The 24,231-nt window shown below is 39.6% G+C and overlaps 1 protein-coding gene across 1 annotated transcript in view; it reads right to left on the bottom strand.

Moving 5' to 3' along the window:
* LOC143668781 (phosphatase and actin regulator 1-like) overlaps positions 1–5,046 on the bottom strand; it is a 30,504-nt gene extending 25,458 nt beyond the window's left edge. Inside the window, exon 1 of the mRNA XM_077143317.1 lies at positions 4,944–5,046. Within this exon, the coding sequence (XP_076999432.1) occupies positions 4,944–5,046 (103 nt within the window). The remainder of the gene's footprint in view (positions 1–4,943) is intronic.
* Positions 5,047–24,231: the final 19,185 nt, after the last annotated feature.

The following is a 24,231-nucleotide window of genomic DNA, read 5'->3' as shown; positions in this document are numbered from 1 at the left end:
GATGTTATTAGTTAAGATGAGGCCAAAATGGATGAGAGTGGCCTTAATCCAATATCACTGGTGTCCTTATAAGGAGAGGAAATCCAGGCACAGTCAATAAGAGACAGAGAGAGGGAAATCACGGTCATGGGCTGGAGGCAGAGTCTGAGTCATGCCACAAGCCAAAGCACACCATGGATTGCAACAACCCACTACGAGAACCCTCCAGACTTCAGAGGAAGCACTGCGCTGCCGACCCTTCATTCCGGATATCTAGCTTCTAGAACTATGAGATGATACATTTGTGTTGTTTTAAGCCACCGAGGGTGTGGTACTTTGTTATGGCAGGCAGCCCCAGGAAGCTAAGAGAGTCGGACACACTTGAATTCAAATCCTGGCTCTGCTGCTACCTAAATGTACAGCCTTTTTTCAAGAAAAGTTCACTTCATCCACATTCATTTTTCCCATCTGCAAAATGGGCATATTCCTACTTCCTAAGGCTTCTTTGAGGATTGATGGATACAGTGAACAGGAAGCATGAAGCCCCGACACCCAGTCCTTTTACGAAAAGTCCATCTGCATCCCTTCCAATGGTCATAGTCACTTAAAGGGGGAAGACCTAGATGGAGACAGTAGGCAAGAGCAGGCGCTCGAAGTGTTAAAATGTCTTTTTCTATAGCCTAAGAGATTCTGTAGTTCTCGGCCCTGACCACACACCTGAATAACCTGGATAGGAGTTGGAAAAAAAATTCCTTTGTGCGTGGCTCATCCCAGAGATCTGATTTAACTGGGGGCATTCCAGCCTTGGGCTCCTAAATGGCCCCCAGGTGTTTCTAATGTGCACTGGGTTAGATTATGGTTTCTGGAACTTTAATATAAATTACCTGGGGGTCTTATTAAGATTCAGATTCTGGGCGGGCCGCGGTGGCTCAGCGGGCAAAGTGCTTGCCTGCTATGCCGGAGGACCTCGGTTCGATTCCCGGCCCCAGCCCATGTAACAAAAACGGAGAAACAGAATACAAGAAAATGTTTAAAAATGTTTCCCTTCCTTCCTTCTCTCTGTCTTTCCTTTAAAAAAAAAAAAAAAAAAAAAAAAAAGATTCAGATTCTGAATCTCTTGGGCCTGGGTGGGGCCAGAAATCCTGCATTTCCAACAAGCTCTCAGGTGATGCGGGGTGCTGTGGGTTCTAGCCTCACTCTGTGTAGCCAGTGTTGCCATGATCCAGGATAGTGGTTCTCAAACTTCAGTGCTTTTCAGAAAAACCCAGGGGCTCGTGTAAACTATGGCACTGGCACCTGGGCCCGCCCTCATGGATTCTAGGGAGGAATTCAAGAGAACCCACAATGTCCATTTCAACCTGAAGATTTTACCATGCTAATGTTCTGATTTGTTAAAACACACATTTCTCTCTCTGTTCAATGGCTCAATGCAAAAATCACAGAGTCTAAAGTTGAGTGCGCCATTGTCAGGAACTCAAATTGTGTGATGGCGAGGGGACTGATCTTTGAACCCATGTGTGCCTCCTGGTAGAGGATTTTCCTTGTGCACGAAAGGGGATTGACACCCTCTGCGTTAGCAGGATTTACTGTTGACAAAGCACTCAGGGACATAACCGAAAGGGCAACCTCCCCTGACACAAAGATGGAAGAGGATGAGCCCGGGCTATTTTTCTGCACTGCGCAACACCTTATGCTTTCTAATGCAGGATCCCGAGAGAGGCAGGCTGATCTTCCCCACCTCAGGGTCAAACCAGGGAAAATGGAGAAGGAAGGAACTAACAAGCTGCTTTATTTAGTGGAGAGACGGCTAACCTTCGAAAATCCCTGGGACTTCCAGAGGGGCCTGTCTCATGCATGCTAGATTGCTTTTTTCCTTCTCACACTGCTGGAGTCCTCTTGCTTTAGCTAAAAATTTCCTCTACTTAGGGAAGCAGGCTTTCACCATGTTCCAAGGGGGAAAAGAAAAACAAACTACAATGGGGTTAAAAAAAAACATCATTGTAATTCTGGTATTGTTACATTGGATAAATATTTCGCACGTGATTAATAAATAACGTGCTGTTTTTTGAGAAGTACATGGATTTACCAATAAATTGATGTCAGTGGTAATGTGGAATTCAGAGAGAGAAACTCAGATTCTCTTGCCTTCCCCTTTAGAAGTGGCTTAGTGAATGGACCACTCAAAAAATGCAATAATAGTACACCCTTGTTAGCTGAACAAGTTCAACTTCCAAATCACTCAGCTCCATACTGGATTCCCAGTTAGACTTTCTCTTTAGAAAAGGGTGTCAAGGCTACTCAATCTGACTAATGTCACTCTGTGCCAGGGCCGTGCTGGCCCAGTAGTGAGACCTGCCTAGAGGACGTGATTCAGCGGTTGCTTGGAGCCCTAACTGCCCCAAATGCTTTTTTCAAGAGTTGGCCATGGAACTGCCCTACCCTATCGGCCCTCAGAGCCTTAGCTGTGGTCTTCAGCCACGCACTCGGAAACACGTGCATGTGGATTGTAATGGGAGGCGCGCAAACTACGGTCTCTGGGGCCTTTGCCCATTCACTGGCTTGGAGCCTTTCATAAAGCCTGGATATTGATCACCCAGGAAAACTGCAAAGTCTGAGCTGAGTGGACAGAAGCTGCAATGGAGGAGGCTGGTGAAATGCAGAGACAAGCCCCAAGAGATGGTGAAAGGAGATGTCCTAGGTGGTGGTACTCGTGGAAGGGGATGGAAGGAAAAAGTTTTCACCTGAGTTAGGTTTTTGATGGGACAAGAAGAGAATTGCTGTTTATTTTTTTTATTAAAAATAATTTAATTTTGTTAGAAACAGGAAGTAAAACATCTACCAGGCCACATTTATAATTTGCAAGGTAATGGCTTCTTTTTGAAATCTCAGAAGAGGGAGGACTACTTGTCAGGGATGTTTATTTTATTGGTTTGCTTATGTATAGTGTTTCCTATGTGGCAGGCAGTACTTTAAGTACTTTAAAATACACCTCATTAATATTCATGACTTATAAATTAGGCATAATTTATTGTTTCCATTTTGTAGAGCAGGGAATTGAATGTCCCAGAGATTAATTTGCTCCTGTTCACAGTGGCAGACTCAGGATTTGAATCCGGGGTCTGTAGTTACTGGGTACCCTGCCTCTAATGCTGAGGAAAGTGTTCCTATTTGGGATAGAAGGAGAGAAACTGGACTGGATGGAACGCAGATCCCCACACTGATGTGCTCACTGGCTAACAAATCACCGGAGTTCTTGTTTAAAATGCAAACTTCTAGGTCTCACACACCTGGCTTTCTGGCTTCTAATGTCTAATTCAGGAAATCTGGGGATTTCTGGGGACACTCCCCCCCCCCATTCCTGCATCAAAGACTCTTTGATTGGATCATTCCGACTACCTTAAAATAAATGTGATACCAGGAAGCAGCAGTGGCTCATGCTTCCACCTCCAGTGCATTTTCTAGTCCTTCCAGCTCTGGTGCCTAAACCACAGGCACGGATGGATGGCGATAGCTCTGACCACTCCACCCCCAGCCCCATCTGCTGACAATCACTTGGCTGTCTTGAGTCCTGTGAGCCTCCCACACCCTGCCTGCTTTCCTTCCCTGTAAGTGCAAAGCCTACAGCCTTTACCTACAGAAAGAGGAAGTTGAAATCTTCATTATCTATAATTGGCTGCTGCTCCCCTTCTCTGCTCTGCCAAGGGTGATGCAGCTCAGGGTGATGCAGCTCAGGCAGATACAACGATGTTTCAGCTCCAGGCTGGTGATGGGGTTGAGGCTTGCCTCAGCTCCCTTTTCCTTTCTGCCTCAATTCTACATCGGTCCGTAGCATCTCTTTACTTGCAGACCTCGAGGAGGCTGATGCTTTCAGTGATATTTACATGTCTCTTTAAGTGACTGAGGGTAGCCATGCTGATTACATAAACCCAGATGGATGAGAATTAGCTATGGTATCTCATTTGCTAATTTAAGATCAGATAGGCACACTGAGCCAGGCCCAAGGAAACCAACCAGATAATGTCCAATCCCTCTTGACTTTAAGAAGACCTGATCAAGCATTGGAAAATAAAAGCAGAGAAGAAGGAGGCACTTTTCCACTTAAAAATAGGAAGATTTTCTCCTCTGTGCATAACCTATACCATCTGAGACATGATCATCTTCAGGATGCTTTGGCTGAACATTCTAAATATTCTAAGCACAGGAGAAAGTGTGTACAAAGAAAAGAAAGATCTCCCAACAGGCAGGAATTCCCATAAAACACTCCACCTTCTTTCCTTACTCTGATGTGACGGCAAACATTTTAAATACACCGTTGAACAGAAGAGCAAGCAAACTGTGACTTAACGGAACATGTAGAAATATGTAATAAAAACGCACATAGCTGCCACACTTCACAGTTCACACCAGGTACTTCTCTTAGTGCCCCCCCTCCCTCCCCCCACCCCTGCCATGTGCACTGTTAATTCCCCTGGGAAGTCACTGAATTCATCTAAAAATAGATAAGGCAGGTATAGAAGCTCAAAACTGACTTCAGGAGCCCCTAATCTGGCTGGATTTTAGTCTGCTGGGTGAGGTTGCCCTAGATCTCATCAAGTACAGTGGCTGCAAGCTCAGCATTTCCCTGGGGGAAAAGCATCCCTGATTTTTTTCAGGCAGAGGCTTAGGGTTTGAGGACGGGTGGGGGTTGGGATCTTTTACTAACAGCTTTTCAAGAGGCATTTTATACCAGAAGTTGGACACCTGGCTTGTTTTTTTTTTTTTTAACTACACTCAAGAAGTTTGGATTTACCTATGATATACTTGCCTCAATTCTAGCAACAGTCTGATAGAGGTTATCACCTTAGAAATTCCAATTGTTGAACCTCCGAAATAGAGCATAAACTGCTGAAGCCTACGCGGGCACCATGAATATAAAACCAACATGCAAATGAGAGGAGTTCCCTCTCTTTATCTTGTTTTATTACCTTGAGCTCCTTGACTGTAGAAGAATCTTTGAGCTGACTCAATATCCAAGAGTCTGTGAGCAGACTCGACATCCAGAAAATAATCCATTTTGGGATAATCCATTCTCTTGATGTGCTATACACAGAGTTAGTTTTCAGAGTAAATATTCTCTTGGACACCTACAAAAGAGGAAAACAATCCACAATATTAGGTTTTTAAAACCATATAAATCTCTCTCTCCCTCTATCTCTCTCTATATGGTTTGAAATTTTGCAATAAGAAGAAGCCATTATAATAACTTATTGTTTGGACAACGTTTTCAATTCTAAAGCCAGCCACCCCTCAACATAGCTTTCTTATCATAGGACAAAATGCAACACTTAACCAATATTCCTTAAAATTAAAATATCCTACTCAGGAAAAACAGATCCTGGCTAAAAAGAGATAATATACCATTCCTTACTGTATATTACCTAGAAAATATACCATTGAATTCACCTGCTATTAATTTTCAAAAGGTCTGCCTGATAATTGGCATCATTAAATGTCAGCCGTTCTGAGTTTCGATCCTCAATTGATCCAGGGAGTTCCGAATTCCCCGGGAGCAGGGAAAACAGCCTGGCAATCAAAGCCTCCACTCATATATGCCTTGCATTTATGACACATGCTGACATGTTTGCTATAGAAATGCCTTGAATTCCTTCCTTTGCAGTAATTCTCTCCTGCATATGTTACAAAGTGTTACAGGATAGTCATCTGCCTGCACCTGACATGCTCTGCTTCTGAGAGAGAAATGTGGATTGTAGAGCAGCGACAATTATTTCAGCATTTCAATGATCCCCCATAATATCATCGTGCACTAGCCTAGCAGGAAGCTAATACACTTCATTAACAAACATCCAGCCTGTTGGGTTTTTCCTTTGAGCCTATGTAGCATTTCCTGATACTTGCACAAATGAAATATCTCATGTTTTTTTTTTTTTTTTTTTTTTTTTAAAGAATCAACAAGACAAAGTCAATAAAATCAAACTCAGAAGGCTAATACAATTGGTTTCTCATTCTAACAGGGCACATTTTAATTTAAGAAACCGAGTCTGGTAAGAAGAAACTTTTTGAATCCCCAAAGATTCCCCAACAGCAAATTATACTTACTGCAAAAAATCAAGAGTTAACTGTCGGCAGTAAAAGCAAGAACAATTTCAGCCAGAGGGTCTTTGATCTCTCTAAATATTCCCGGTGAAAGTGAAAAATGTTGATTGTTTGATTAGAACAGTGATGAATAATGCATACTGTCCACTGGACTTCCTTGATCAGACAAAATGGCCAGAGCTTGTTACCTTAGCAACCGGAGGTGACGCCAACCTCGGCCTCTCTGTACCTTCCTCTATGAAGAAAGAAAATCACCAATCTCCAGTGTAAAATTTTGGCAGAAAACCATCAAAATCTACATGTAACCATCACGCAGGTCCATTCCCCACCACCCATCTCTTATGCAGAGAAGTGTCATCGTCATTAAAAAAAATGGATTTATGATTTCATAACATATTTTTATAGTTCCAAGCCCCCGTTTGATTTCCAATAACAACAGAACAGAATATGAAATGATTAAGGAGTTAATATAATGGGAACATTCTCTAGAGATTGTTGGGGGACACCAATTCTAACCCTGCTGCTGGCCAAATGTGGGCAGAGATGGGGTGATGTGGGGAAAGTTCATTTTAGCTAGCATATGTTAAACATTCCCTTCTTATAATTAATACACAGATCAGCCACCAGCATCTAGGCTGAAAATAACTCTCTTCCCTTCTGTGAATCAGTCACTGGAAGAAGCTTAGAAAGCTGTCTAAAATTTCCCAGGATTTTGAAAGATGCATTATAACAGATCTTTGGGGAGCTATCCCCCTATAATGGAGAGAGAGCCAAAAAGATAAATGAAAGGAAGAGTCTTGAAGTTAGACACTCACCAGTACTTGTTGACCCCTTTCGACAGGACACCGCAGAGCATAAAATGAAGCTGTGCTATGCTGCTGAGCCCGCAAGTCCAAATGAATAATTTCCCTTCAATCTCGACTCAAGAGCACTGAGCATTTTACATTGTGATGAAATGCAGCCCCTAAATAGAGATCCGAGTGGAACTGCTCTTTAGAACACATTAGACTGCTAATTTAAGAAAATTGAAAGGTTTTGTTTTACTGTCTTTTATGTGTTCCCTCTGCTACCCCCTCAATTTAATTTGCATTTAAAATGATTCTTATGTCTCCTCAGCTCTCCAAGGTGTGGAGCACTTTCTAATCACGACGGCTGCTCCAGTAGGGTTTGGTGCAACACCAGTTTTATTTTGAGCTGCAGAACAAGGTGGGTAATTATAATTGGGAGCTGTTTTCTGGAGTGAAATACAGCTAGAATCCTTGAGTTCACCACTTGCCTCTTCCCTGGCCTTCCTTCCTCTTCACACCTTGCTGGCTTGGTCAGAGCTCTAGCCCCAATCATGCCAATCTGTCTAAATGCATTCCTCTCTGCCTGAGTGTAACAAAATAACCCTAATAACAAAAGAAACTTTGCTGGATAAACAGGCGCTAAAGCCTAGAGGTTATTCTGGTTTGATATCCTCTCTACCAAACGTCAACAAGTACTTTTATGTACAGTACTCTGAGATCCGCTAATGATGGCTGTAATGATGGACAAATACAAGCCTGTGGGGTTTTTACATCCCCCTTGCACCTTTGCATCCCAAGCAAAGTTGATAATAAGTGAGGTGGCATGTTGGATAGTTATGAAAAGAGAAGCTACATTTCAGAAGCTTTGGAAGGAAGACCTTTCTAACAACTTGAGACAGTAGACGGCCCCCTTCCACATAGTTCTGTTGGCTACCCTTGCAACAAACTTGAAAATCACCTGCTGTTTGTCCTGTGGACTGTTCAAACTGATCAGAGCCAACCAGGGACCAAGGTGAAGCTGCAGAGAGTTATGCCCTGATGAAGGAAGTGGCTCAAACTACCAATCATCTGCCTATATGGTGAAAATCAACTTTGGACTTCAGATACTCAAACCTTTGTCCAGATCCAAGGACTTACTTCTTTAAGGTTACATTTCTATTCAGCCCCCATTTGGGACATACTGAACACTTGACATTTACAAGTGTCTCTGGTTCCTTTAGCTTACAGTAGGTGTGGGCGACGGGTTCTGAACTCAATTCTGATTCTACTGAAATTGTAGTGACTCACAGGTGAGAGAGAGAGAGAGAGATTAAGAGAGGGCATATGTGCTACTCTACTGCTGCTGACAAATACCAAACATGAATGTGAACACAGATGAATCTGTGATTGAAGAAGGAGACACTACATTTGAAATTTGAAAAAAAAAAAAAAAGAGTTATTTACCTGGTGGGAGTTTGGAAGTCAGTATTTCTGGAGAGTGGACAGCCAAGATAGGGAAATTGAAAGTATCATTCAAAGCAATCATATAATGTGAAAAGGCCTTGATTTTAAAAAGCTCTGAGGTGGAAATGTCAACTTTGAGAAAAATGTATTTGAAAAGGGGATGATCATTAACTTGATGAAAGGCATTTGATTTTGCTAAGAAATTAACCGCTGGCTTCTTAACATAAGACAACCAGATGATGAAATAAATTTTTAAAAAAATGACTTTACACTTTGGAGAACATAGCTATAGACTACAAACAGGAATACCTGTGCAAATAAATTATTTTGAAATGAGGAGAAGCATTGTAAATGTCCAGAAGCCAATGTCAAAATCTGATCCACTTTATAACTTTGCTCAAAAGCAACTTATGGTGGTCCATTGTTCTGAGATATAATAGAACCACGTGAAGAAGAAGGTAAGGTTTCACAAAGTATTCAGACTAACACTTATGCAGCCCTGAGCAATTCTAATCAAAATATCCTTGAGACGTTAGCTCTGAAAAAATTAACTCATCTCAGACAGTGTCACCAGATCTTCAGTGATCTAAAACTTTTTAAAAAATTTGTTATGATGCTAAAGTAGGGTTAGATCCTTCATATAATAGGAATTACAGTATGAAAGTTTAGAATCATAAGGCTGGAGCAAAGAATTCAGAAACTACTGGAAGATACATGAAATGGCAGAAGTGTGTATATATTTTCTGTTTCAGTTTGGTAGTAAGAGGATGTATGTGTGTTATATATACCAAAAAGAAGTTGTATATTATTAATTCCAAATGGAGCCATATTTCAAGGTGGAATCTGGAACTGAGTAAAGATATCAGTTTGCAGTTTGTATCTTTGGAGTATACATACTTATGCTGAGGGGAAAGTTCTCGTGATTCGTAAGAAGATAGCTGCTTCTTCAATCATCCAATTGTCTTCCATTGGTATCAGTCTGGACTTATTATGCTTGCTAAGATATAATGAGGTTCTTGCTATTGATAATTTTACAATGAATTTTACATGTTTAAATTGCTGTATTATACCCCAGAATCCTTCAGAAAAACATGTTTTACATTTATGTTGGACCTCATGAAGTTCTGCTTTTTACCTGTAGGAAATCTTGGGGAAGTTTTTCTTTATAATTTAAAAGATAATTTTATTTAGCTAAAACACCCAACGAACTTAAACTTTTAAATATCAGGACTTCTCATGTTGACCTTCCAGATGACTTGATTAAATGCTAGTTTGCTGAATACATTTAGAAAACAATATTTATTTAGCTAGCTCTGAAAACAGTTGACCCCAGAACAGAGATATTTCAACAGCAGTGGTTCCTTTCTGCTTAGAAAGTTATTCTCTTACCTCCCAATACCTCACTCAAAAGAAATCTCTCCTCTTATTCATTAAATTCTGGCATTACATGGGAGGGTTACTGCAAATATTTTATTTTAGCTCTATTCACATCAAAATCTCCCTGGAGAAGGAATCCTTTAAGCCATTATCAGTTATTCTTACTTTTGTGTAAATGAATTTCCAGTCCTTTCTGGGAGAATATTTTGATGATAGTTGGAAAACTAAAGGAGACAAGGGGTGGGGGGATGAGGAGTTGAGAATGTAAAATGAGAAGAATTCTCATGGAGGAAGAGCTCCATTCTATTCTGTGTATGCCTATGGTCATGCTTTGAGGGCCTACCTATGTATAAGGTAAAAAAATATCCAGCTGGTAGAAAAGGGCACTAAAGCCATACACTTCTTAATTTCTGAAGCTGCCCTAAAGTTCTAGAGATGATTCCCAAATCGTATTCAAGAACAGTATGTCAAAGGAGTGCCCTCTTGGCCTGTCCACCACAGAATCACACACCACCCTTCTGATCTTGCAATGGCCCTGGAGAGAGCCACATTGGGGGTGGGTGGGGGGGACGTTTGCTAATATGGAAGATGGGGCCAAGGTTGACTGAAGTCTTTGGCTCAACTTGCTGCCTATTTTTGCCAATATCCTTTTCTCCTCTGTTAATATTTTGTAGAAGGGTCTGTTCAAAGAGTGAAGAACAAGAGTTCAAGATGTCATCTTACACTTCTGCCAACTGGATTCTAAGAAGTCTTATCTTGCTTGTAATATGGAAATCTCTTTGCTTGGCAGAAAGAATAGTTGTAAATTTTATCTTCATTTCAGCATTTAGATAATTGATCTGGAAGTAAACAAATAGGGAAATGTTGAGCAATGAAATGATGCATCTCCAAGGAATTCTCAACATACTGTAGCTCTTAAATCCCTAAAAATGAAAACATCAAAATGGCTACCTAATGATGGAGAAATATGTTGGTAGTAATATCTTCTTTAACATTAATTTGGGATATATAATAATGATGCTCTACTTCATTCTCTCTGGAAAGAAAAATGACATTGCACTCAATTCTTTGTGTATGTGTAATTTATTTTCATCTGTTCCAGAGGGGGCTGGCAAATTAATCACAACCTCAACTGCATTCTCTTAAGTTCTCCTAAAAATACAGATAACAACCTGAAAATACCCAAAGACAGAAAAGAGTAATAGCCTCTGAGAGTCACAAATCTATAGCCATTACACAAAAGATATGGTCTCCAAACTTCCAAAACCTGTTAGGAATGTAGATTGACTATAGCAATGAGAGATCCTACAGGGATATTGAGTTATATCAAAATAGTATAAGTCAAGGGACTTTGGTAACTGTTTAATTCCTTTTAGATTTTGAATAACACTGAATGTGCTAACAAATTCTACAGCAAGGTCTCTATGTTTAAATGTTAATTTTAATGTTTTCCCTTTGCATATGTGCAAGGGCATTTGATGTATATCTTTCATAACAAACATTATTATTATTCATGACACAATCTTTGGTTTGATTTGTTCTTCAGAGTTAAATGCCTTCAGAATCTGTCATTTGAAGGGATGCATCATTCGATGGGTACCAGCTTTTAAAATCAGCATTCGCTGCTGTCAATATATTGAAAATGACAGAGGACTGAACCCTTACATGACATTTATAATGGCAAGTGAGGGTAGGTAAGGACTTGCTTCTGAAACAAAGAGAACCTCATTGGCATTTCCCTGAATTTTAATTTCTCACAAGCTTAATTAATAAATTAAAAGAAAAAAATCCCATCACATTTAACCTTGCAATATTCATTGCTGTGTAATGAGAACCACTGTAGTGTTCATCCAAATTATTCAGGAGGCAATGCAATAAAGAAGTTAAAAATAATGTTTTGGGAATCCTGCCTCTGCTGCTTACTAGTAGAGCAACACTGAATAAATAAGTCATTCAACCTCTCTAAGCCTCAGTTTCCATTTCTGGAGAAAAGGAACAAAAATCCGGGCCAAATGAGATAATATATGTAGACAACCCAGAACCTGGCCCACAGGTAGTATTTACATTAGAGATCAATCAAATAATTTTTGAACAGCCTATATATGCACAGGGGCCATGTAAGTGAGACACCATACCCATCCACCTCAACCTCATCTGTTTCATATCAGTGCAACTATTACCTACATGATCCCCTTGTCCTTTGATATCCCAGAATATTTCGCCTATATTTCTAACTTGTGCTGTAGTTAATTATGTATACATGAGGATGAAATGGGTCAATATGGGGAAAACATCTAGAATGCTGTCTGACTCATAGTAGGTATCAAAGGAGTGTTGGTTATAATTATTTTCCTGTTCAGAGAGCTGAGGGACTTCAGTGAGCTCCTCACTGTGTGCTTTTTTTTTTCCCTAGAGAGCCATGCAAAGTTGGGGTGTATCAAGGGCCCACACCAAGATATTGCCACCAAAAGGGTACCTGCCATTCTCTTTAATATCCAGCTTTCTGGAGAGAAGTTACAGCAGTGACTTAGATGCTATAAAATAATTTTGGTAGCTGTTTTTCATACGATAATTGTCTTTCCTCAGTTAAATTAAATGAGATAATATATATAAATATTTGGCACAGAGTAGGCACTTTATAAACACTTTGGATAATAATGTCACAACAAAAGTTTCTATTCTTCTAGGGTTGAGACCACAGATGTTGCCCAAGCTAAATGTTCAGTCACTCTTCATTTATTCATGGTAATTTATTTGGCAGATAATTGTATATCACTCGGGATGTGCCAGGAATGGTGCTAGACACTGGGAATTCAGCAATAAATGAGACCTCTTCTTCTCTTCAAGGAGATTATGCTGTGCTAACTGAGCTTAGCCTCTCCCAACTTCTTCATGTTAAGACATACATGGAAGACAATCAGATTTGTCAGATGGGCTCAGTGGTGATCAGTTCCAGGGGCTCAACTTTCCAAAGGCCAAGGAGGCGACATTTTGGCATGCCACTTGGAAATCTCTTTGTAGTGTGCTCAACCATTATTGTGCTTAGTTTCTCCATAGCATTCCAGCTTAGAAGAAAAATATCTAGTTGGCAGTGAAGGGATGGAGAGGCAGACACTAATTAAATTTGATGCCGTGTTCAATGCTGAAATTTGAGATTGCTGCTCTCGTGCCAGAGCTTTGAATTAGCAAGGAAAAGGATTACAGGGCTGACTGATGGGAAAAGTAAATTCAAAGGAATGTCACCATGTTTTAAACAAATCATATTAACTGTTTCAAGAATTGTTGGTATCAAACCCAGGGTTTGATTTTTAAATATTCTTCCCTTTCTGTTTAATGCTAATTGCCTTGAATGAGTTAACACCGGGTAAGTACACGCTCTTCCTTGTCTTTCAAAATCCCTCCTGGGGAAGAAAAATAACAGACCCTCATTGTGTTTCACTAGCTTGGGAGTTGTGGGATCTAAAGTAATTGGGAAAAGTCCATGATTTTTAGCTGCTAGGGCTTTGAAAGTGACATTTTCAAGTGAGTATAACCTCTTTTGTCAGGGTAAACATTTGGGCTGTATTTTTTTTTAATCCTGATTTAAAAACTGTTAGAAGGAAACGGCAAGAATTCACCATCACATTTTAACATAGCTCCAGAGGAACTATGATTTAAAATCAAAAGTCTTCTCATTCCTATGGCAACCAACAGAAGTGCCTGACTCATGCTACATGCTGTGTACATTGAGCTGTGCATAGTGTTCCTCCCCCACCTTCTGCCTGTTTCCCTCCCTATGGAGTCAACCTAAGCCTCCCTAAATGGCATAACTTGAAAAAGCGTCTTTCCCAGATGCAGAGTTGGTTTCCAACATGCAAGCCACCAAACCCATGAATGTAAAAGGGGAAGAATCCTCCCAGAGGAAATCTTCACAAACCCAAACTCAAAGGGAAAATGTACCCCAGAATAGAGAAATCGTCTGCTTCCCTGATTTGACAAGTTTGAGAGCTCCTTGTTTTAAAGTCAGACATGAATCTGTGGAGAGATTCCCTTGAGTTACAACCCTTTTTGGGAGCAGATAGTTTGAAGATAACATATGGGTTGAGATGGAGCCAAAAGCCCCCACTGGGCTGCGGTGCAGCTACGGGAACATTTATAACACATTCTCAGGAAGGTGGAGTAGCTAGTCATGGGTAGAGAGAAATACCCCTCTGAGCTAGCTATCTCATGGGCAGTGGGGATTTGTCTGTCACCCGTACTGCTTGCTTTTCAAGGAGCACTGTAGTGGCTCTGTGTTCTCTTGAAGGGCTCCTTCTTTTAAGAAGCAGAAGGCTGAGATTCAAAGACCCCAAGGCCAAGCAATGATGGAGTCTGAATCCAGACTAAGTTCTTTTAAATTTCCAAGAAAGAAAATAAATTTCAGGGTAGATATGACCTTGGTTGCTTTTGCATAAATTCTTGCTTGATTTCCAGGATGGTGACAAAGCATAGATTAGTCATCTACTAGTCCTTTGGAAACATTCAGACAAGCATTATGGACGAGGGGAAGGATAATATATCTACCGGCTTCTCCCCAACATCCAACCATCATCCATGCCCCTGTTCACCATACTTCTTCAGTCAGGATGCGTGGTTAGTGGGGTGATGGGTTAAGACTCTGTCTTCAACTGCTGGGGGTTGGGAAAATTAACTATTGATACAAGATCTTTTGCTCTGTGACCTTATACAAGATATTTCTCCACTCGGGGCTTTTTCTTTCCCTTATCTGTAAGATGGGGAGGGTATTAAATTATTCAGTCCCTGAGTCTATGGTAGCTTATAGCTCAAATAGTCTAGAATTTCCAGAACTAAAGGTGATAGAATTGGGACCTGATTGAAGTTTTCTGACTTTTTCATTCTTTTTAAAAGTAACCCCAGGACGCTTAGAATTGAACTACATTGAGAATCATGGTATAGAGTCTTGCTGCTCAAAATGAGCATCATAAGCATCACCTGAGAGTTTGTTAGAAATGCAGAATGTTGGGCCCCACTCCAGACTTTCTGAATCAGAATGTGCATTTTAACAAGATGGTCCGGAAATTCATATGCACATTGGAGTTTGAGAACCACTGATATAAAATCCTTACAAAAGCTGCATTTCTCTTGATAAATTTCTTGGCAGCGAGGTCAACTGTCTTAAGAAAATAACCTGTCCCCTCTCCCCAGTTGAGATTATTATTAGATTATTCCCACTTAACAGATGAGAAAACGGATATGTAGAGATGTTAGGTAACTTGCCTCAGTCACACCATAGGCAATTGAGTGGTATGGTCAAGGCTTAAGGTAGACTTCTCCAAGTGGCTGGTCATTGTTATGACTTACCTCTAAATCTAGGTGTTGCTGGTATAATCATTGACCATGTACCTCACAGGACTGAGACAAAAGGGGAGATGTTGAATCCACCAGGCCTCTTCAGATTGCCCAACTTAAACCTCTCTTGTTTATTAATGGATATGGTCTCCTGGGATAGAAACATTTTAGTGGGCCCTACTCTGCCCCCAACTTAACATAGCATTTTTCAATTTAAAAAATATTATTTGATTCTCATGACAACTTCATGTATAATCCAAGGAGGGATTATTATTCCATTCAATAAAAGGGGTCAGACTCAGAGGCCTAGAGGAGTTAATTAACTTTTTGAGCTAGTACGCGACAGAGACCAAGTTAAAACCCAGATACTTGGGCACCTGGCCCAGTATTATATCACCTCCTCCATATTGTGTTTGATTTAGAATATTCATCGTGTTGGCCCCCTTGGTGCTCTGTGTTCCCGTGCTGAACTCAAACACCAGAACAAAGGACAGTGTCTTCTTTCTGATTCTTGAGGACACATGGCTCTTTGAATGGCCCTGCTCTTGGACTGGCTGGCCACACAGGCATCAGACATAATGCCAAAGCATTTTGGTTTGAACCTGTTATATAGTCACGACCACACACTGTATATTTCCTATTTCCCAGATCTTTTCTTCACTGCATGAATATTTTCTGTACTGCGACCTAATCTGTATTCAGTTTTGGAGGGTGGAGCTGGGCTGCAAATGATGTAGAATAGAGGCAGCAGATTTTAGAAAGAGACAGGCTAGAGTTCTTGCTCTACTATAGTATTGTTCTTTTAAAACATTCTGTCAGCCATCCAAACACCCAGATGGAGCCCAGATGAATGTGCAACCAGGTCTCTATGTCAGGATCCAAGCATGTCTTCCAGCAGTTAGAAAACCCCGGGTAAGATGGAAATTTGGGAATGGTTCTCTACTCTCTTCAGTTTGCCCCCTCCAGCTCCTTTGTGGATGGGAACTTTGTTATTGTAGCTCCCAGGACTAGCAGACATAGATCCTATCATAGCCACTGGAAACAAAGATACCTTCTCTTTGGGCACCCTCTTTGCCACATTTGAGCCTATAACTGCTGGGCTTATCACCTCAGCTTCTAGTACTTGATATTAGACAAGTGGCTCTACAAAGTCTTATTCAGTTGCATGAGCTTTGGATCCTGCAGGTTCCAATTTAAGTTGGAGGGGATTTGGATCATGCAGACAGAACATCTATTAAACGAGCAGATTTTGGCCATTACCAAATAAGATGCTCTCCCTTTCGTCATGTTTCTGTCTTTTCAAACAGTGATCTCTGCCTCTACCTTGAGTTACAATAACAAATACCCCCTTTAATTATCCCAAACTTAGTATAAGCTGGTGTCCAGGAAGGTAGTGGCTTTTTTTCTTCTGGATTCCAGAACAGGAGAAGAAAACCCATGTTCTTCTAAATACTGTACAAGACACATTGGTTTGTTCCTGTCTTTGAATGTATTTCTCATCTGTATAACTACTACTTTTCTTAATTAAAAATTAATGCTTGCCTCAACAACAAAAAGACAGCCAATTCAATTACAAAATGAGAAAAAGACTTGAACAGACACTTCTCAGAAGAGGAAATACAAATGGCCAAAAGGCACATGAAGAAATGCTTAACATCCCTGGCCATTAGAGAAATGCAAATCAAAACCACAATGAGATATCATCTCACACCCACCAGAACGGCCATTATCAACAAAACAGAAAATGACAAGTGCTGGAGAGGATGTGGAGAAAGAGGCACACTTATTCACTGTTGGTGGGAATGTCAAATGGAGCAACCACTGTGGAAGGCAGTTTGGTGGTTCCTCAAAAAGCTGAATATAGAATTGCCATATGACCCAGCAATACCATTGCTAGGTATCTACTCAACGGACATAAAGGCAAACGGACATTTGCACACCAATGTTTATAGCAGCATTATTTACAATTGCAAGGAGATAGAAACAGCCAAATGTCCATCAACAGATGAGTGGCTAAACAAACTGTGGTATATACATAAGATGGAATATTATACAGCTTTAAGACAGAATAAACTTATGAAGTATGTAGCAACATGGATGGACCTTGAGAACGTTATGCTAAGTGAGACTAGCCAAAAATTAAAGGACAAATACTATATGGTCTCATTGATATGAACTGACATTAGTGAATAAACTTGGAATATTTTGTTGGTAACAGGGACCATCAGGAGATAGAAATAAGGTAAGATATTGGGTAATTGGAGCTGAAGGGATACAGACTGTGCAACAGGACCGGATACAAAAACTCAGAAATGGACAGCACAATACTACCTAACTGTAATATAATTATGTCAAAACACTGAATGAAGCTGCATGTGAGAATGATAGAGCGAGGAGGGCTGGAGACATACTGAAATCAGAAAGAAAGATTGATGTTAAAGATTGAGATGGTATAATCTAGGAATGCCTAAAGTGTATAATAATAGTGAAATGTACAAGGTACAATTTTAAAAATGTTTTTGCATGAGGAAAAACAAAGGAATTTCATTATTGCAGGGTACTGAAAATGGATGGTAATTAATATTTTAAAATGTCACCTTCTGTGTGAGACTAAAGCAAAAAATGTTTATTTGTTACAAAATTTATATTGTGACTAGTGCATTTCCTAATATAAGTTATGTAGATAGTTAGATTGAACGCCATAAGTACTTGGAATCTCAGGTAGGACATGAGATTTTGCTGGTTTGTCCAGAGTGATGCCCCGATGAATCCCAGAGTGATTCAATCAGTGAGTGGAAAAAAGAAATTAATGTTTGCGCCTGCCATGCCAGAGACCTGGGTTTGATTCCTGGAGCCTGCCCATACCAAAAAAAAAGAAAAAAAATTAATGCATGGCACCCTAGTTTGAGAGCACTCTCATTCCAGGTTTCAACCAAAACCAAGAGCTAAGATACCATGATGACTACTCATTATTGTCCCAATTAAAACAAGTCTATAGAAATGTCCAATCTAAGGCATCCGGGGAAAGATACTATGGTTCAAGAAGGTTGATGAAGTTCATTATTGTGGTAAGATGAGTAAGAGGGGAATTGTACAATAATATCCCATGAGCTGGTCTTCTTAAAAATGGAAATGGTGCTGATATGGAATGAACTGGTTCTTTGCTTCCTTAGGAGGATTATTCCCTTAAGTAAAATATTCCAGATATGAGGGAACTCATCTGTGATAAGACATTACAGCTTCTTCTATACTAAGCCATAACTATTTAGTATGATCATTACTGCCCTTTCTGGGGTTTCTCTACTAATCTCAGTGAGAGAAGCCATTGAGGCTCCAACTCCTCCCCAATTCCTGTTTATGGATATACACACACACACCACTCAGAAGTCTTGGCAGGAACATTTAAGTATTTAAGAATTGTTTGGTGGTTTAGCACAACTTCATTCCTTTTAAGATGAAAACCAATCATAACGTGGGTGATGTGCAACTGGAGGAGTGGTACTGCTACAAGTGGCATTTAGAAATATGTGGGGGCTTTTTTTGTTTGTAAGAATGGCTAGGGCTGTTACTAGCAGGTAATGCCTGGGAGGCCAGAGATGGTAGAAGGCTGTCTTTGTTTTCTAAGACTGCCATAAAAAAGTACCACAAACTGGATGGTTTAAAACAATGCAAATTCTGGAGGTCAGAGGTCAAAGTGTTGCTGGGGCTATGCTCCTTCTGAAGTCTGTAGGGTATAATCTGTTCCATTCCTCTTTCTCAGCTCTTGCGGTGGCTGGAAATCCTTCACATTCCTTGGTTTATGGCATAATTCAATCTCTGTCTTTATGGCACATGACCATCTTCTCTCTGTGTCTGTCTGTAACAGTATTCAGATTTCATCATTTTTAAAGGACACCAGCCATGTTGGACTAAAACCTATCTTATTCTAGCATGACCTCATTTTAAAATCACCAATTTCATTTGCAATGACCCTATTCCATACAAAGTCATATTCATGGTACCAGGGGTTAGGAATTCATCATATCTTTTGGGGAGACACAATTCAACCCATAACAAAATTCTACACAGAAAACAAATTGTGCTACCCAAAATGTCACTGAACAGAAGCATTGGCAGAGGTAAAGGATATTCTCAACCACTTGAATGAATGTCATTCTATGGTGAGTAGCAAGTAAAATAAACTGGGATTTAGTAAGAGTATTTTGAGCACTAAGTATTTTCTGACCTGCAAGCTTGATGGCTGCAATAAATAGACTGACTGTAGAGTGATGTACCTGGCATTCAATTATGACTGTAGCACAGTTGATGCAGATACAAAGGACCACAGGGAATCTTTGGGAGAAACCTGACCTGTCCAGTTCCTTCCTATATTCAGGAAGCTCATTTCTTCTCACAAAAGACAATGTGTATAAGGAAAAATCAAAATAATCAGATGCCTTAAAATGGGTAAAGTCCAACTTTTGTTTGCATATATCCAAAACCACTATAATATAAGATACTTAGATGCTACAAATAATATGTAAAATTTCTATATTAGCAGAATGAGCTTCTTGATGATTACTCAAATGTCTTTTTCTAAGGTTCCTATTCTCACAAGTTCCAGTGGAAAATCTCAATTCATGGGGTGTCATGGAGAGTATTGAGAAGGATCTTTTGACTAAGTAATGAAGGAAAAACTGCCCTAGACTTAATGTTGCTCAGATTCTGCCTAAAAGTCTTAGATGCAAGATCTGAAAATATCCAACTCTTTTTTTTTTTTTTTTTTTTTTTTTTTAAAGAAGGAAGGAAGGATAGAAGGAAGGAAGAGAGGAAGAAAGGGAAACATCTTTTAAACATTTTCTTGTTTTATTGTATTTTGTTTCTCCGTTTTCGTTACATGGGCTGGGGCCGGGAATCGAACCGAGGTCCTCCGGCATAGCAGGCAAGCACTTTGCCCGCTGAGCCACCGCGGCCCGCCCTATCCAACTCTTTTTAAGTCACTTCTTGGTGTCACAGAACAAAGCTCAAGAATATTTAGAGTGATGCAAAAATTTGAAATATCAAACAACATAAAGTATACAACGTCTAGCACCCAATTAAAAAAAAAATTAGGCATGCAAAGAATCAGGAAAATATGACCCACAATGAGGAGAAAAATCAATCCTTCAGAATCAAGTTAGAAAGCACACAGATGATAGAATTGGAAGACAAGTGCATTTAAACTTTTACTATCACATATTCCTTATGCTAAAGAACCCAAAGGAAAGATACTAAGTAGAGAGATGAATTATTTTTTTTAAAAACCCATTCAAACTTTTAGAGATGAAAACTGCAATGTCTAAGATGAAAACTACACTGGATGGGATTAACAGCAGATTAGCAATTGCAGATGAAAAATTTAATGAATTTGAAGAAATAGTAATAGAAGATTGAAAATTTAAAACAGGGAGAAAATACCAAAAAAAGAAAAACAAACCAACACACAGTATCAGTAAGCTGTGGGATGATTTCAAGCAATCTATTTATTACTCTACCCCAAAAGAGCAGAACACACATTCTTTTTGAATACACATAACATTTACCAAGATAGATCATGTCTTGGCCATCAAACAAGTCTTGATACATTTAAAAAGATTCAGATCATACAAGTTATGTTTTCTAGCTATAATAGAATTAAATTAGAGCTCAATACACAAAGGTGGATGTTATAGTTTGCTAGCTGCCAGAATGCAATATACCAGAAATGGAATGATTTTTAAAAGGGGGAATTTAATTAGTTGTAAGTTAACAGTTTCTGGCTGTGGAAAATGTCCCAATTAAAACAAATCTATAGATATGTCCAATCTAAGGCACCCAGGGAAAGATACTATAGTTTAAGAAGGTCGATGAAGTTCAGGGTTTCTCTCTCAAGTGAGAAGGTATATGGCAAACACAGTCAGGGTTTCTTTTGCATCTGGGAAGGCACATGGTGAACATGGCATCATCTGCTAGCTTTCTCTCCTGGCTTCCTGTTTCATGAAGCTCCCCGGGAGGCATTTTCCTTCTTTATCTCCAAAGGTCACTGTCTGGTGGACTCTCTGCTTCTCGTGGCTATGTCATTCTTTTTGGCTCTCTCAGAATCTCTTGCTATCTCCAAAATGTTTCCTCTTTTCTAGGATTCCAGTAAACTAATCAAGACCCACCTAGAATGGGTGGGGACACATCTCCACCTAATCCAGCTTAACAACCACTCTTAATTGAGTCACATCTCCAGGGAGATGAACTAATTAAAGATTCAAACATACAGTACTGAATAGGGATTAGAAGAAATGGCTGCTTTCACAAAATGGGATTAGGATTAAAACATGGCTTTTCTAGGGAACACACATCCTTTCAAACCAGCACAGTGGATGTCTGGAAAATTTGCTCATATATCTGGAAGCTAAATAACACATTTATAAATAACCCATGGATCAAATCAATGACCATTTTAAGAAACTAGAATAAGAAGAGAAAATTAAATCCAAAGTAAGCAGAATAAATTAAATATTAAAGCTCAGAGTTGAAACCAATGGAATAGAAAACAGAAAAACAATAAGGAAACATTATGCATCCAAAAGCTGGCTCTTTAAAATCACTTGCTAAATTTCTGACCAGACCGAACAAGAAAAAAAAAAAAGAGGGAAGAAACAACTTGTCAGCATTAGAAAAGAGACAGAGGCCATTGCTTGAGTTTACAGATTTTGAAAGAGTAATAAGAGACTATTTTAAACAAGATTATGCTGTAAATTTGATCCCTGAGATGAAATGGAGAAATTCCTTGAAAGATACACAGTCCTGAATGTTTTCGAGGAAAAAAGTAGATTCATTAATGTAGTTGCATTTGTATGTAACCACTTCCACAAAGTAAACTACTGGCCTAATTGTTTACTGCTGAATTCTAGTGAACAAGTATTTATCCATATACACAAAAAGTGAAGCAAAGTAAAGCAAAACAATAACACAATCTCAGATCTCTACTTCTCACCATATATAAAAATTAACTCAAAATGTATTACAAAAAACCTAAAATTATAAGACCACTAGAAGAAAAAAATAGGAAAAAAATCTTTGCAATCTTGGATTAAGCAAAGAGTTCTTAGATATGACACTAAAATCCCAGCCCACAAAAGATCAAATCGATAAACTGGATTTCATAAAAATTAAGGATACTGTTCTCCAAAAGAAACTGTTAAGAGGATGAGAAGATGAGCCACAGATGGGAGAAAATATTTGCAAATCATACATCTTATAGAGGACTTGAATCCAGTAGAATATATAACTCTCAAACATCAATAATAATAATACCAAAAAAAAAGACAGAACAAAAAGATAGGCAAGAGATTTGAGTATACTCAACACCAGATAAAATATACAGATGGCAAATAACACAAAAGATGTTCAAAAGAGCAAAAGAGATGATACCATCAACTTGGCGGCATAAGACATCTGTAGGAACATTTCCCATTACAGCCAACTAAATAAAAGAGCAGATTCAACTTGCTGGGAAATCTGGAGGACAATAGAGTCTGAAGAAAGTTTCCAAAAATGATGAATTGAAAGGAAAAAAACCACACTCACACACACACAATGTAGAAGAGCTGCGGGGACCTGCTAGACTGGACCCCTTCCCCATGTTGTCCTGTGCAGTTTGAGAGTCACACAGTGGCAAAAGAGTTACACAGCCCAGGCACCTCCTGTCATGGTTGCTGATTATAAAATCACCCATAGTAGTGACCTAGAGTCTCTTGTATATACAGGTACAGGGATGCAAGGCCACATAATCTCAAGGTAAGGCTCTAGCAGTCAGCAGGTAGGTGCATGCAAAGCAGTTCCTGGAAATCAGAGAGACCTATGACAGAACTATTGATAATACTGGCCCCTAATTGTAAGTGCACCAAAATGAAAAAATTAGTGGATTTTGAATATGGCCCCATTTGGGTCCATGGGTTGGGATTCCCAAATGCAGAAGTTGCCAAAGGCAGAAAAGCCATAAGTAAAGGGGAAATTGAATCTCTTTAAGGCAGGGTGCAATCAAGACTGAAAGTTGAAGTGGAAAAGTGTCCCAGAGTAAGGGAGAGAAGCAAATCATAGCTCTTAGAGATGAAAATTTATATACAAAGAAAGAAAACAGGCCAGAACTACAGAGGAGGAACTAAGAAGAGGAAATCCTCTACTGGAAGGAAACTGTTGAATATAGTAGGTTAATCTCAAACAGTCACTGCACAGGCCCAGGGCAAGAGGCATGCTCAGAAAGAACTGAGAAAATATGACCTGTTAAATACTGGCTGCTCCAAATGATTAGTACAAACCGGACCAAGTTTTGAAGAAATGATTCAACACACAGCCAATCTACACTAAAATATTAGGCAGGAAGGGCAAACTGATTTCCAGAGTTAGTACACCAAAACAATCAAATGCCAAGACATCAACAAAAAGACTACAAGTCATACGAAGAAAGAGGAACAGATGGGTCCATCAAGGGAAGATCAAAACTTTAGAGGAAACCCAGACAGTCGGGCAACTAATCTAAGATGTTCACTCAATTCTCCAAAATTAACTCAAAGATCTAAAAGAAAGCATGGACAGAAATATACTATATTTGGATATAACACTAAAGGATATAAGAAAGATGAAGATCACTCCGAGTCACAGGTTTGAACACAGGAATCGCTTCCAGCATGACCCAGGACAATTCCTCAAACAAGAGAAAAGCTACCATCAAAGACCTGGTTGTACCAGATTCACAGTAGATCAGCTGAAAATCCTCATGGACACTTTCAACCAAAAACTTTACCTGGGTTACGCTACCAAACAAAAACTTGCTTTAGAAATCAACACTGAAGTGTCTTGAATCCTGATTTGGCTTTAGAACTGAAGAGCTAGAGACTCATTATAGGGAATAACAGAATCTGAGTAGGCCTTAGAATGAAGCCAAGACCAAACAGGCAAGGACACCCTGCAGATATCCAAGGTAGAGAGGCCAGATGGTGCCGTACTTCCTACAAGTCTTCCCAACTAAGCACTCTCATCAAAGCATTTAAGAACAACTCTTACTCTGGGATCGATTCCAGAGAATGATTTGCTAAAGAAATAGGAGTTCCAGAGTAGAGTCTACATTTGGTGTCAACACCAAACATCTAGAGTCCATGTCCAGAGAAAAAGAGAATCTAGTGAAATTTTAGAACAAAGACAAGACTAGGGACAACATCTCTGAGATGAGAGT

This window comes from Tamandua tetradactyla, chromosome 25 (genome assembly GCF_023851605.1).
Source record: "Tamandua tetradactyla isolate mTamTet1 chromosome 25, mTamTet1.pri, whole genome shotgun sequence".
NCBI lineage: Eukaryota > Metazoa > Chordata > Mammalia > Pilosa > Myrmecophagidae > Tamandua > Tamandua tetradactyla.
Note: the sequence above shows the minus strand (reverse complement) of the source record. Positions and strands in the feature narration are given on the sequence as shown.